Here is a 15,532-nt window from a genome sequence, read left to right as displayed (position 1 = left end):
TAGTTAAGACTTTTGTCAGAAACCACCTAAACACATTGCAGATTAATGTGTAATTTCTATATATATTTATGCTTGAATATATTTTGAAATGCAATTTATTCTTATTTCAAAGCTACATTTTTTACAGGATCCTTTAGAAATCATTCTAATATTCTGATTTGCATTTAACATTTATTTTATTTCTTTTTTTTAGTCAAGTCAAGTCAAGTCAAGTCAACTTTATTGTCAAATATGCTCTATGTACAACATACAGCACAGATGAAATTCCTTCCCTTCTGACCTTGCAATCATGCAGAATAAAAGAATAAAGATAAAAGAATTAAAAAACTAAAGTATAATAAAATAATGGTAAAATATCTAAAATATCTAAAATATAAATAGTGCAACATTAAACATACAGACATTAAACATACAGACAAGGCACTTGTTGGAAAATTAAAAATTTGAAAATTAAAAATGGAAAATTTTCTTTGATGAGTAGAAAGTTTTGTAGCATTATAAATGTCTTTCATCAATTTTCATCTATTTAAAGCATCCTTGATAACTTAAAATATTAAATCCTTACAAATGTACTAAACTGTCTTTATATTGAATAATAATAATAATAATAATTATTATTATTATTATTATTATTATTATTATTAAAATAATAAGCAACATGTATATGTTTAGATATGATTTTTAAATGAAAACATAATGTCTTGAACAACAAATAAGCATATCAGTATAATTTCTGAAGGATCATGTGACACTGAAGTTATTTTAAATTGTAAAAAAATATTTAACAATATTATTGATCTTGCTGTATTTTTAATCAAATAAATGCAGGCTTGGTGAGCAAAAGAGAATTATAAAAACAAATAAAAAATTTAAATCTTTCTGTTCAAAAAGTTTTTAGTTTTATTTTATTAAATGATTTATTTATTAAAAAATCTTTTTCTAACCTAACAGTATTACCAATTTTTTTTTTTAAACAGCATTATTTAACTGAACCAGTTTTTGATGTTTCGTTTCGTTAAATATTGTATAAATATGATCAATTATTTTGAATATTGCTACAAAAAAATCAGAGCAGCTCTCTGCGCAAGGACTCGAACGAGGCAAAATCATTCTTGTTCTCTTTTAGACCACCAGGTCGTGGCTCAGATTAGCTCAAAACAACAGCTTTAACCAGCGTCAAGCACAGAGTGGACATGTCGAGTGGTGATTCACCCTTTCGCTGTTGCAGAACCTTCTTCTTTTTTTGTCTAAGCGCTCATAACAAATGAGAAATGTCACTCAATGCACAGACATTATCAATATTTAGCCCTTTGAGTTTTTCAAGTTGACCTTTATGAAATGTTAAATGATTGCACCGTTTCCATCACTGGGCCGGGAGAAAAGGGCACGAGAGGTCAATAAGACAAGATCTGGAGACAACAGAAGTGCCAAGAATTTTCCAGTGCTTTAATACCTAACAGTCTGGCTTTCTGTGTCACTTTTCGCTTCTTTAAAAGAACACAAGGAACTTCCTGTAAAGAACAATGATGGAAAAACGGGTTCTTTTCAATGAATCAATTCACAAAACCCGTCTCAATGATTCATTCATGAATCAAACCGACACGGTTGTAAACCCAGTTCTCGGAAGATCAGTGAATAACGGCCTAAATATAGAACACCGGTGTTATGGACTAGTTTTATGGTGCATTTGCATGGTTTTTGAAGCTTGAAAGCCTCGCGTCCCATGAGGACTAATTGCAGTTGCAGTACAGTAAACTCTGAAGAAAAGCATCTGCCAAATGCACATAAATGGGTTTAGAGCGACATGAGTAAACTGTAACAGAATTTCTGTTCTTTTTGTGAACCGGTCCTTTAATGAGGGTGTTAGATCACATTTTAATTAGCTGCCAGTTTTCTTTCTGCTAAATCCCTCTCCAGTTGTATTTAGCGCAATACATTTGCTTTCGAATGCTCTTGTTAAGGTTTTTGCTTACGCGGCTTTCTCGCTCTGCGACGACGCGGAGCAAAACGGATAAAATCACCTCTCTAAAGGGAGGCCTTGATTTATCAACACCTAAGCGAGACTTTTCACTAAAGGTCTTTTTATTTTTCGTATCCCTACGTCTTTTTACAACTTTTTCCTGAGGCAGATCTCAGACCTCTGCGGACTGTAAACTATAAACACATGCTTCCAGCGATGAATCAACAGAATGATGTGAACGGCAAAGCCGATAATGTCAGGGCCATCGGAAAGTTGGGTGAAAAGAGCGGAAGCGCACATTACCAACCTTATCAGCATGGCTCATGAATATTAATTAGGCAATGTTTGGCCGGTAGTCTTCGCTAAAAGATAAGCGTCTGCTAGCGACAACCGTTTACCACTAGCTTGTTTGTCTTATCTTGGTTTGAAAAAAAGTTGGGGGTTCGGTGCATTGCTCAAGGGTCTCACCTCAGTTGTGGTATTGAAGGTGGAGCCCTGGGACTCAAGCGAGCTCCTGATTGGTTAATGCGGCATAAATATTCGCCAAAAGTCATTTTTTTCAACTTACGTGATATTACGCCATCTCAGTAACGTCGCAGTACGCCTAATCGTGTCTTTGAATTGGTTTAACATGTAAATCACTTGCGTTTAACGCTTCATTGGCGTCTGGTGCGAACGACACACAATAGAGCTTTGGAACGTTAGGTTGCCTGAAGCTAAAATTCTGAAAGATTAAGTTAGGTCAAACTTACAACTTTTAATGGATATTTCCTAAAAATCGAAAAGATATCTTCTAAAAGTTCAGGAGACTTGTCCCTCTCAGTTATTATGATTGCTTAACACTTGACAATATTGATTTTCTCCCCCCCCCCCCATCGCCCTGTTTCTCTCTGGCTGACTTCCCCCAAGCATGTCTCGTAACATCAAGCTTTGTTTGCCCATGTCTCATTGTAAATCTTTCCTCAAGGAAGATCCCAGGCCTCCACGTCTATGCAGCGATGCAGGACGAAAAAGAGCAAGAAATGATCCAGAGTCCAGTTTCTCCCACTGACAGCACACCCAGCTGCAGCTCTCAGAGAGAACTGCTCACGTCACTGGAGCCTCTGGACACCGAGCCCAACACCCAGACCATCGGTGAGTAACACGCTCACCTCACACTTTACCTGTCACTCGTCTCACTCCAGTAAATGTCTTCAAGAGGGTTTCTTGGTAGAGAGGGTCTTGTTGATTTCAGGGAAAAGCGCTGGACTTCTTGTCCTCTGATGATGCCTATAATAAATCAACAGTACAGCACATCATGAGGCGAGGGAAGTGAGAATGTACCTCTCTAGACTGACTGGAGTGCTTCACAGACAGAAACTACAGAATACAGATCTATTGTATATTATATTGTGTATATACACGCAATAACAAACTGCATGGTGATATAAATAAAACACTTTTAAAATACTTTTAATACTATTACAAATACAAAATACTAACATTTAACTAATCATACAGTTGTTTTTTAATGGAATAAGAATATAAAGTGTTAGGGTTAGAGGATCACATAAATGTATTAAAAATGCAAATCTAAAATTCAAATAAAGATATAAATACAATGAAGGCAAATATGTTAAAATATTTAGAATTTTTAATTTTAACGGAAAAAACTTTTACAAATCGTATAATTTATTACAAATTGCATAAAACAGTAAAGATGTTAATATATTAACAATAATTTAAAATATTAAAATAATAATTGAATTGCTAATATTGTACAGTTATATATATATATATATATATATATATATATATATATATATATATATATATATATGTATTTCCCTGAATGCATTAAAACTTATCGTGTGTTAAATTCTCAAACAAAAAACAAAAAAACTAAATATATAATGATATATATATATATATATATATATATATATATATATATATATATATATATATATCATATATATATATATATATATATATATATATATATATATATAACAGTGATTTGCTTTTCATTATAATTTTGTCTCTTGGCATTTCCCAGAATGCATCAACCCTCATCCACGTGTCAAATTCTCATCAGATCTTCCTACATACATCGACGTTTGAACTCTAGCCTCCGCCATGTCAAGGACTTTGTTCATGCGGACACAAAGGTTTCAAGCTTTATTCAGTACTTGTGCATGTTGGACATTAACTTTACCGTGCTCTGTGAATAATAGAACAAACTTTGTACAGCTTTTTTATACATCTGTGTATTCAATAAAACATTTTTGATGCTGTTCGTTTCTAAAGATGCCAGTGTGTACAAAGTCTGAGGGAAAGGCCAGCATGAAGGGTGGGAAAAAAAAGAAAAAAAAAAAAGAAGACAATTATTCTTGGTTACCTGTCTGTTTATTTTTATCGCTAACAGTGGCAGTACAACATGGATATGTGACATTTTGGAAGTGTTTTAATAATAAAATGTAAAGTTATTAATGATTATTGTAAAATGAAACACATTTTCTGGTTTCATTTTGTATATCTAGCACATCTGTACTTTACATGTAACAGAAATGTAGATTTTACCACTAATTTTATGGGTTTCATGCCTTTATTCATGAAACAGGGTTAATGTCGAAGCTCGTTATCTTGTTCTGCTTCTCTGCAATATCAAAGTATTTTTTCTTAGTAAAAATAAATTCTTTGTGTTTCTATGTAGAAATAACTGACTGTTGGTTTACAGATACATATCAATCAGTGTGGAGATATGCTATGTAAACTGACTTACGTTCTTGAGACATTATGGCCAAGCAGAAGACGATAATCATATACTGTGTCTATTGTTTCATAAACGATTTTGTATGGAATAACTTATGTGCACTCACGGAGAGTTACGCGATTTAAGCTTTCATTTTGCTTATTTATTTGTTATTTTCTGTGCGTTTTAATTCAGTCATGACATACCAAAAGTGAACTGTACAGGCTGACGGATATGAATGTATGAATGTGAAGTACATATTGATTATCATTTTTTTTTTACTTTCCCTCTTTACGTATAAGCGGTATGAAGTTAGGTGGAAGATGTGATCAGTTGATGAATTGACTAATACTAAAGAATCAGAAATCAAAGTAATGTGTGTCACGCGTGGAAGTCAGCATACAGACCTTCATTCACTACCATATAGCCACCATTCAATGACTATATTAAGTATTAATGGCTTCAGCTACTCAAAAATTGCCAACAATTTACAGCACAAAACGATTGATGGTACAAATCATGTTTATATGAACCTGCATTTCATATCAACATATTTTATTTTATTTAAAAAAGAAATGTAATAATAATAATAATAATAATACATTTGGTTAATTTTATTTTTCAATTACATTTTATTTTATTTCATGAGTTTTATATTAAAATTGTAATTAAAATAAATGTATTTTATTTTTCTATTTAAATTTAAATACATTTAATATTATTTTATGCTAAAATGCTAAAATCAATTTAATTAAATTTGATACTATTTTACTTATTTTTTTAATTAAATTTATTTAATATCATTTCATTTTTAAATGACTTTTTTATTTAAATTTTCCAAATTGCACTTATCTTACAGAAATCTTTATTAAATAAATTTTCTAATTATTTGTAAATTTACATAAAATATAAAATTACATTATTATTATTATTATTTTCCAATCACAGTTTATTTCATTTCATTTAATATGATTCATTCGGGTAGCCAAATGACGCTTTTAGTTTACAACTTGAGCCAAAATTGTATGCACGGACAAAATCATTTTGACCCAATTGTATGTTTAGTACAATAACAATACAATAATACAATAGGGAACATTTTTTGCATGTCTTTCTGTTTATTATAATGGTGCTGTCACACACACAGCGGAGATCAAACTCCTCATCATCTTCATGTAAGTGTTTTTTTCTTATATCTATGGACTTCCCAAGTTGCTTCCCAATTGTGATCTTCTTTCATTATGTTTTCATTTAAATATCAAGGTTATATTACAGCTACCGTCGGTCTTTTCATTCTCGTACACCAGTGAATGTAAATGGAGGTCATCTTTATTACAGAATTGTCAGGATATTGAAAACAGCATGTCTAAAAGGGAAATTTTAATGGCTAATTTTATTTCAATTGTCCTTGTCCGTCACCTTTTGTACGCTGCGTATAAATATCATGTCACAGCGGTAGAGGATCTTCATACTCGGACAATTCACTATGGACTTGTCACAATCACAGTACAGATTATATTTTCGTAATATCACGCGCCGTGGTCTGGCGCTGTCTTCGGCATATGGACGACAAAACTCCCGAGTTACGAGCTGAGAGCGTCAATCAAATAAGTGCAGGTCATTGTGGGTAAGGGAGAGGATATTTAAATGAGCAATAGCAATATCGTTTAATTGTTTCTGCTTAAAGGCCAAAAAAAAAAAAAAACACAAATCATATATAACAGAATCAGTGTTTGAAGATCCTGATCCAAAAATGACATTATTTCAAACCTGGTGGCTAAAGAGTAATACATTTTATCAATCACGAAACTGGGTTGTACATTCAGACAGAGCTTTTGTTAAACCACTGGCTACGAAACAAGACACTTTATGAGCTTTGAATGGACAAACTGTGGCAGCCAGGAAATCAAAATCCAGCGCTGCCGTTTCTCTCTTAAGAGCAAGGAAGATTATTTTTGTAGAAGACAAGAGTTTTATTACTGTAAAGATTTTATATATATAAATATATATATATAAATATATAAAAATTCTAGGTGTGTAATGTTTTGTTTCTTTATTTTTTACCTTTCTTTGACCTCAACTCTGTGCTCTGTGGAATTGTTTCTGTTTGGTGCAATCGTATTTATTAAATGAAATCGGTCCCTGTTACTGTGTTTTGATTTTCTTACAGTATTTGTAAAAACAATATGTAATTTGCTGAAGTAACCTTTAAAGCATAGATAAAAAAATAAAGTATCAATCACAACTGAGTATGTTTTTATTTCATTTATAGGCTTTTAATAATGCATTTTTAATTTGAATTCAGTCATTTTTTGATGCTTATGACACTGGCTACTATAACAGTCCAGACAACTAATATAATCGTCCGAAACAATTCTGAAACAAAAACAAGAAATATATATATAGTGTGTGTGTGTGTGTGTGTACACATCTATATACATTTTATATATCTCTCTCTTACATATTTCTCTCTTAAAATTAAAAAAATTTATCAATTGTAAATTTAAATGTATTTTTTAAATAAATTAAAATTTTTTTAGATAAATGCTGCTTTGAATTTTCTATGTTATATATATATATATATATATATATATATATATATATATATATATATATATATATATATATATATATATATGTATATATATAATATCACTTCTAAACTATCAATTAACTAATATAAAGAACTATTATTTTAATAATAATAATAACATTTTTGTGTCTTTGATTCAATCATTTTATTAAACTTTTTCCAAGTCTCACTGATCTGAGCTCATGCTCTTTTTTTCAAATAGACAAACAAAAGGTTGTGGATATTTTTGATATATAAACAAATATATGTATGTATTACACTTCAATATATAAAAGTATATGAAAGCATATACGGGGATACGAAAAAAGCGAAACGGGAGCCCACGACAACGCTAGTTATAAAATGATTTCTGTCCACTTCCGGAGAAAAAAAAAAGAACGTGAGAAAGGAGGAGAAACGAGCAGTCATTAGCGATGAATGGCTTTGGCGACAGCGCAGCTAGAGAGACAGAGCGAGGGAGTTAACTGGAAGGCACATGAGACTGCAGATTAAGGAGCAATCAATGCTGCCAGGGGCCCCGGCTCTGCTGACATCTCAAGGTAACTTTCAACTGTGCCCAGGGAACTGTAAGTATGAGCGTATTTGTACGTGTGCCTGTTATGCAATCGGAGTCAAGGGCACAGCTAATTCAAGCCTAATGAAACATAAAAAAATCATGCCCTCGTGATAAAGTATTAGGCGTCCAGCGTACCTCTTGTGTACAAATGAAAGTTCATCAGAGGCCTGTCTCCGCCAGGATAATAACCGGCTCAATCCGCTCCCCGTGGGTTTGTACTGTAGTTACTCCAAGGACATTAGACTCAATCTCGCTCTGGTGACACGTGTGCCTACGGCGAACAGCGTCCACCGCTGGCATCTCGGCTAGCGGCTAGCAGACTCACCGCTTTTAATTACCTTTGGAAAGAAAGACCAGCGGGAGAGAGAGAAACACACGCGTGAACCAAAGGGGAAACCGCATTTGTAATTCATTTCATACTCCCGTTAAAATCCAAACAATGTAATACATATAAAAGGAGCTCTGTTCTTTGATAGCAGACAATGTAGGGTAACGGTATATACAAAGAGCATCGATCGTGTGATGAATGCAAAATCAGCGCCACATCTCCTGCCAGGAAATTGTACCGTTTGCTTTGCTTTCACAGAACAGTATGGCTTTCTATGCAAGACATAATTCTATCAAGCTGGGTTTCCCAACGTCAATGCAAATCATGTTTTTAATGTCGTATATTGGTATTCACCGCTTATTTGATTACACGCTGACTTTAAATGCCATTTTATTATTGTTTAAATGCCAGCCCCTTTGTAAGTGAATGAAAACATCCTGCAAAGTTGTAAATCCGAAAGTGCACTGTGTATGAAGTTAATGTCTCTCAAAAGAAAGAGTCGATTCTGAATCATTGAAACTAGTCATTTTAAAATTTAATCTCAAGGCGACGTGAAACATTCGCATATTGCTACTGTTGGGCGTACGGACCTGGAAAAACATTTTCAAGTTGGTCTGGTGCCGTTGAGCAAATAAGGTAAAAGTTAATGCATATTATTAAAATGAGAGTGAACGTGCATGTATGTCATTATATATGTACAAAAACTATAGTATTGTTAACATATATTTTACTATATTACTTAGGTTGTTAATGCATTTAACAAAGAATATATGTTTGTTTGCGTGTGTGTGGTTTATGGGGACACAAATTTGTTTAAAGACATGGGGTATTACTATTTGAAGGTGGATTATGAGGACAATTCAAAAGGCTTGAGAAACATACAAAACTGTGTTTTTGTAATCTATAAATGTACAAAGTTTCATGCGAAGAGATGTAGAGGAGTAGGGTTGGTGTAGAGCAATATCACATACAGTTTGTACAGTATACGAACAATTACACCTTTAGAGTCCCCATAAACCACAAATACCAGTATGTGTGTGTGTGTGAAGGAGAGAGAGAGAGAGAGAGAGAGAGAGAGAGAGAGAGAGAGAGAGAGAGAGAGAGAGAGAGAGAGAGAGAGAGAGAGAGAGAGAGAGAGAGAGAGAGAGAGAGAGAGAGAGAGAGAGAGAGAGAGAGAGAGAGAGAGAGAGAGAGAGAGAGAGAGAGAGAGAGGGAGAGAGAGAGAGGGAGAGAGAGACAGAGAGAGGGATAGAGAGAGAGGGAGAGAGAGGGAGAGAGAGAGAGGGAGAGAGAGAGAGAGAGAGAGAGAGAGAGAGAGAGAGAGAGAGAGGGAGAGAGAGCATGATACCAAGCTTCACTACTTATCCAGCCATTCACTTCATTAACTTCCCATCTCTCCCTGGGGACAGATTGTATTCTCTAGAGGTTAACACAGGCCAGCAAATAGAAAGTCACTCTCTTCTACAGACTGATTTGCATGGTCTGCTGGTAATTGGCATTCAGAAAAGCTATATTTGATTAGGAGGTTCAGAGGTGCGCTTTTACTTCTGGAAACTCTATCACAACGTCCTTGTTCTTAACAACACTGGAAGATGACGGTGATCATTTAACGTCATTTGAGTTCATGAGCATGTTTCCTTCATCGATGATTAATCTTTGTTACTTATGCAGCAGAGCAGAAGAAGAACTATACTTTAACGAGAATGAAACAGCTGAACTACATGCAAAGGTCTTAAAGGCAGCAGAAGGAAAACAAAAACGGGCCGATAACCGACCCTTGTGGGACACCGCATCCCGTAAAAGAGATTATACATTTCAAACGATTGGAAGCTGAAACGCTGTGTTTGGCATGATTGATCACCCAGCTCGGTGAAACTGCAAAATAAGCGACCTCCAAATTATGCGTATGTAAACGACTGATTACTCGTTAACCTGTTCGCGCAGTTCGGAATGAAACCCGAAGCCAGCTGACTCATTTCTATGCAACCTCTAAAATGTTTTCATGTATTGATCAAACCGGTTCTTTGTTTTTGCTCACTGAAACACCCACTGTTGCAGAAAAGGTCATTAAAACCACGCTCCACTGAAGTGTAATCAGCATACATTTAGCTGACATCATGATTGCAGTAATTAACTTTATCCTTTAATTAATTTGCCTACTTTATCAGTGGCATGCTGGAAGAGTAGAATGAACATTAAAAAATGTAGAATGAGCATTAAACCATGGAGGAACACCAGAAATAATATTTGAGAAAACAAAAGTGGTTCATTTTGATTACGTGCCGACTTTAAATGCCAATTTTTAACTTGCACAAACTTATACATTATGTATAGACAATTAGCCTGTAGTTCAAAACAAATATACCGTTTCTAAACACACCAGAACTACATCTAAGTGAGATAATTGTTTACCAATGGCTGCCCCTGCATTTATACTATTAATATTTATTAGAAAGAAATCATTTTAATAAATAACACCTGCTTTATCTACGCCATTACGAGTCGCAATGTAAGAACAGCACTTTTAATTAAATAAAATAATAATATTAATAAACCCCTAACTCCGTCATCCGTGTTACATTGTTTATTTTGCCAAGTAACACTTTTAAGTTATAAAAAATCAGTTAGCAAAGCATGTAAACGGCTGTATGCCTTACGATGATAAAGCTCTAATCAAAGCCATCAATCAGAGCTGTGCGAATGCAAACACTCGTAACAGATCCTGTTATTCATTTTGCTCCGTGGGGACATCGGAGGATGATTTATTTCGTAATCGCATCACGAAACTGTAATTCGTATTTATCTAAAATATCGAGGGACGGATTATACGGAGAAGTTGCATAATGCATTTCTTTTTGAAACCGCCGTGATTGCATCACATGCATGAATGTGATGTATGAGAGTTTGCTAAAAACCTTAACTTTCTCCCAAGTGCGTCAGTCGCAGTACCGCGGGCTCTCCACAGGGGGAGGTGTGGGACCACCGGCAGACGTTCAGCTTTCACGCGCCACTGTTCTGCAGAAGAAGCGGTAAATGACGGGCAGCGGTATGGTCGCTCTCCCCTCAGCCCGTCTTACAGATACAGCACGTCTTCTTTTGTTTAAATAACAATTACTGTCAAATCATACATCGGTTTCTTAGCTTAACCTGCCCAAAATATGCATGAGGGACGAAATACCCATAAGGCCAAGTGACAAGAGACGAGATGTGCAGGCTAGCCGCCAACAGCTCTTAAGGTGACACTGTAATCATAACCTACGGGTGAAGTGACAAAAAATGCAGAAGTACTTTTCTTTTCCGCAATCTGAAGAACAGTTTGAGAAGTTTTGTTCCCCTAACTCCTCATTCTGCGACAGCGAGGGAAATGCAGTGCTGTCCTAGTCTTTAATTGGCAGAATGGTGCCATTTCTGACATCTGCTATAAAAGAGAAGTTAACGGAGCAATTTTTTCAATGTTTTCCTGCTCAAACTTTCACATGCGCAGACAACTGTACAAGCTGTACAAAACAAAAAAAAAAAGCCTTTGTAGTGGTGCTAATAAAACATTTGTTTGTTTAAGCACGCCAAACAGCAGACGCTGCAGCAAACTGTATGTTCGATGCAAGGTGGGGGAAGTTTTCCTGTTCGCAAATTTGTTCGGTTACGCAACTAAACAATGATTGTTCAGATACCTTAGAAACATTATTGGAGCTTCGATATGCACACTATAGTTTGGGTCATTTATATTTCAGCAAGTACACGTAATTTAACAAGCATGTCTTTTGTAACATAAATGTGTGTAACAAAAGTCATCTACGGTATTAATTAATAATATATACGATTATCTGCGTCTGAGAACACCTTCACTGTGATTATTATTAGAAACTTCTAGAACTACTCAGTGACGTGATGCAAAGTTCAAGCCAAGATTATGAGAAAAATGAGGGGCGAATATATATTTTGACAGGAAGCAGACTGAGATCTAACTTAAAAAAAGGAAAGATGACATTGAATATGCCCAGGGCAGCCTGCAAAATAGATCATGCGTAAGAAGAGATAGAAATGAAGATTACTTAGACACTCTGTACCTCTAAAAGAGTAAAAGTCTTACAAGAAACAGACAGAATCTTGAGAGAATTTGCAGTCGCCCCTGAGTCTTATTTACTAACCAACAGAAATCCAGGTGCAAAAAATGTGCCGGCTTAGCACACCGAGCATTTAAACATTCGTTCTTTTCAGTTCAATCAAGCTTCTTTGCCATGTAAATGAAGCTTATTATAAAACGCAGAAAATTTACAAAAGCGCACTTCTGGCATCCGAAGAAAGCTGGTGGTAAACAGAGTTTTATTTAAAAGAGAAATTTGTGCAGTGATGCCGTGCCATGGATTTTGCAAACGGCAAATTGAGGTTAGCACCCATTTTTTGGGTCATGTTTGTGCCATTATCTAATTTGCATAATTTCTTTAGTGAATTGGGTGCTAAAACTATGCAGACAGCGTGTTCCAAAACAAGACATTATTCCTGGTGTATTCTTCCCTCTGTGTTTACAACAACAGTACACGCAGTTCATAAATCTGCTATGTGTGGAAAGATGGGGGGAAAGAATGAAAAAAAAACCTCTCTCAAATCTCATCTGGGCTTCGCCTTAAGGCATATGAGAGACTGAGGAAAGATTCTATGATTCTAAAATTGAACTTTCTTGGCCTGAGTGGTAAGCGCTATGTTTAGTGCAAACCGAATACAGCACATCACCCCGAGAATATCATCCTCCTAACAGTGAAGTATGGTGGAGGAAGCATCACTCTTGCGGAGGGGAAGCTTTTCCGTGGAAAACTCATAAAGGCAGAAGGAAAAATGGATGGAGCAAACTCCAGAAATATCTCAAAGGATAAAGTGCTGCAATCAGCAAGAACGCTGGCACTTTAAAGACACTTCATCTTCCCGTAGCACCTGAAACATACAGTAAAAGCCACAATGGAGTGACTTCAAAGCAAAAAAAGGTTAATCGTCTCGAGTGGCCCTGCCAAAAATTCAGACATCGGTCTTACTGAGCATCGCTGGAACGATTTAAAGATTGCAGTTCACGATCGATCCCCATCCAACCCGATGTCGCCTGAGGAATTCTGAAGAAGAATGAGACGAGTGAAATATTCTCTGCCAAAGATGTGTAACACTAATACAGACGTATCCACTGAAACCTATAGCTGGAATTTAATTGAACGCAATCTACAGTAGGCTGCTCGTAGGCAAGTCTATGGGGGTAAAAAGAAAAAAAGGAAAATATATATCACGCTCAAGTCTTTCTAAACATGTTTCTTTTCTTGTGGAACACTAATGAAGTTATTTCTTCAGGATCATACGGGTCTGGAATAACATTATGCTTGAGTAACCTGACATATCTGACAAAGAATAAGATAGGGTTATATATATATATATATATATATATATATATATATATATATATATATATATATATATCAACATGCTCAACTCTCTAATGAAGCTATTTATCAGAATATGAAATGCTTTTCCATACACTGACATAACTTTAGGGTCATACAGGTCTGGAATGACATTATTCTTAACATAACCCACAGTATATTTTTAAATAATAAGAAATATTATATGAAACACAGTCTACTGTGCTCATACATTAATGTTTAATTTTTTGTTGTTGTTGAAAAAAACGACATATGAATTAAACAATATATTCTGAAAAAGAAAAAAATAATCGAATATATATAATATATAATATAATGTAGTGCATTGTTACAGCAAGTTATTACATTCTGAGGGAAAAAAAAAACTATGAATATAGTATCTTTTAAATAACCTAATGAATTATGCAGAATATGACAGGAAATGTGTATTTAAAACATAATAGTGGACAAATCTGGGGTGAACTAATGTATATGACAGTTAACACTGGCCATGCTGTCAACACTGCTGGAGTTATGATGGGGAAGGTTTTATTCCAGATGTTTTCCTCTGGGGTTGGGTCTGCAGTACACTGACTCGTGCAGCAGATGGCACTGTATATATGCTATTGTGGGAACTGAACTAACAGAGCACATGGCTTAACTAGATAGAGCAACTCTTGTACTCTGGATTTTTCCTGTAATAAACTCCTCTTTTTTAAGGGAAGTAAAGCACAAGAGAATGAGCTGCAGTTTATTTATTGCTTAAAATAAGCAAACAGATAGATTATTCTTGTCCATAATTAACATAAAAAGAATATCCAACAACAGAAGCAAGAGATAACCGCACCCTTCAGATTTAATAATCCATAATGTTATATTTCAACCAGCAATAAAAAAATTTAAAAAATCCGTCATCATTTACTCACCTTAACATGTGGAACATAAATGAAGATATTTGAAAGACTGATCAATGGCTTCCTCTGAACAGACAAAATACTGTGACATTTTGTAAAATATATCCTATGTTTTGCAGGTTTGGAATATCACAAGGCTGAGTAAATGATGAAAGATTTTTCAATTTTGGGTGAACTATCCCTTTAAATCTTGAGTGTCACTTCATCCATTTGCTTAGAACCTATTCCAGATCTAAGCACCACCAAGCAATCAGTCACGACTGACAAGACTTCCAGGTATGTTGGCCAAGTCTTACATCAGTTTCCTCTACATAGTCTAAAAGCTGGAGGAAAAAACTTAAACTAGCCAAAGGTTAGACTGGTCTGTTTTGAGTATTGTAGAGGGGTTTTGGGCACTTTACAGCTCGTTGGACACGGAGACCAGCTGGCAGATCAGTTAAAAACCAGCTTGGCCGGAAAGTCCAACCACCTGTCTGGCAAATACACTTCTCATGGATGCTCATTAGTGAAGGAAGTGTTTAACTCCAGAGCGCACTAGAGTCTGGGACCACCAGGGGCTCCAACTGTTCAAAAGAACCACAAGAATGAAAAAAAATCCATGTTTTAATTAATATGAATTTATATGTGTTTTTATACATTTACGTCTGTTACATTTCACTTTGTATAGACTGGTTAGAATACATAGAATTTATTAAATTGACATCCGTGGTTTGTTTATTGATTGATTTATTGACTGATTGATTGAAGTCTCTCATGCTAATTTATTTTATTTTTAATTTTTTTTTTATTTAAGTAAAAATTGTAATATTGTGGAATGTTATTACAGTTAAATGTTTTAATTTTTTTAATTAATTATTTATCAATGTTGAAAACACTTGCACTGCTACATATTTTTGTGGAAAGCATGGTACTATTTTCAGGTTTCTTTGATAAATAGAATTTTTAGAATTTGATATAACAATGTAAAAGTGTTTGTCATTTTTGATCATTTTAATCAGTCCTCTAAATAAAAGTAATAAATTAAAAAAGAAAAAGATGCAAGCTGTAA

The 15,532-nt window shown here is 34.7% G+C and overlaps 1 protein-coding gene across 5 annotated transcripts in view; it reads left to right on the top strand.

The window, feature by feature from the left end:
* LOC122351696 (VPS10 domain-containing receptor SorCS1) overlaps positions 1-5,334 on the top strand; it is a 143,826-nt gene extending 138,492 nt beyond the window's left edge. For 3 of the 5 annotated variants that reach the window (XM_043248966.1, XM_043248986.1, XM_043248956.1), the window contains 2 exons: positions 2,928-3,094; positions 3,999-5,334. In XM_043248966.1, coding sequence (XP_043104901.1) covers positions 2,928-3,094; positions 3,999-4,063 — 232 coding nt within the window. In that variant the 3' untranslated portion in view covers positions 4,064-5,334. The remainder of the gene's footprint in view (positions 1-2,927; positions 3,095-3,998) is intronic. The other 2 variants (XR_006251794.1, XR_006251793.1) reach the window with 1 other exon arrangement.
* The last annotated feature ends 10,198 nt before the right edge of the window (positions 5,335-15,532 follow it).

This window comes from Puntigrus tetrazona, chromosome 1 (genome assembly GCF_018831695.1).
Source record: "Puntigrus tetrazona isolate hp1 chromosome 1, ASM1883169v1, whole genome shotgun sequence".
Lineage (NCBI taxonomy): Eukaryota > Metazoa > Chordata > Actinopteri > Cypriniformes > Cyprinidae > Puntigrus > Puntigrus tetrazona.
This window is presented reverse-complemented; position numbering and strand designations above follow the sequence as displayed.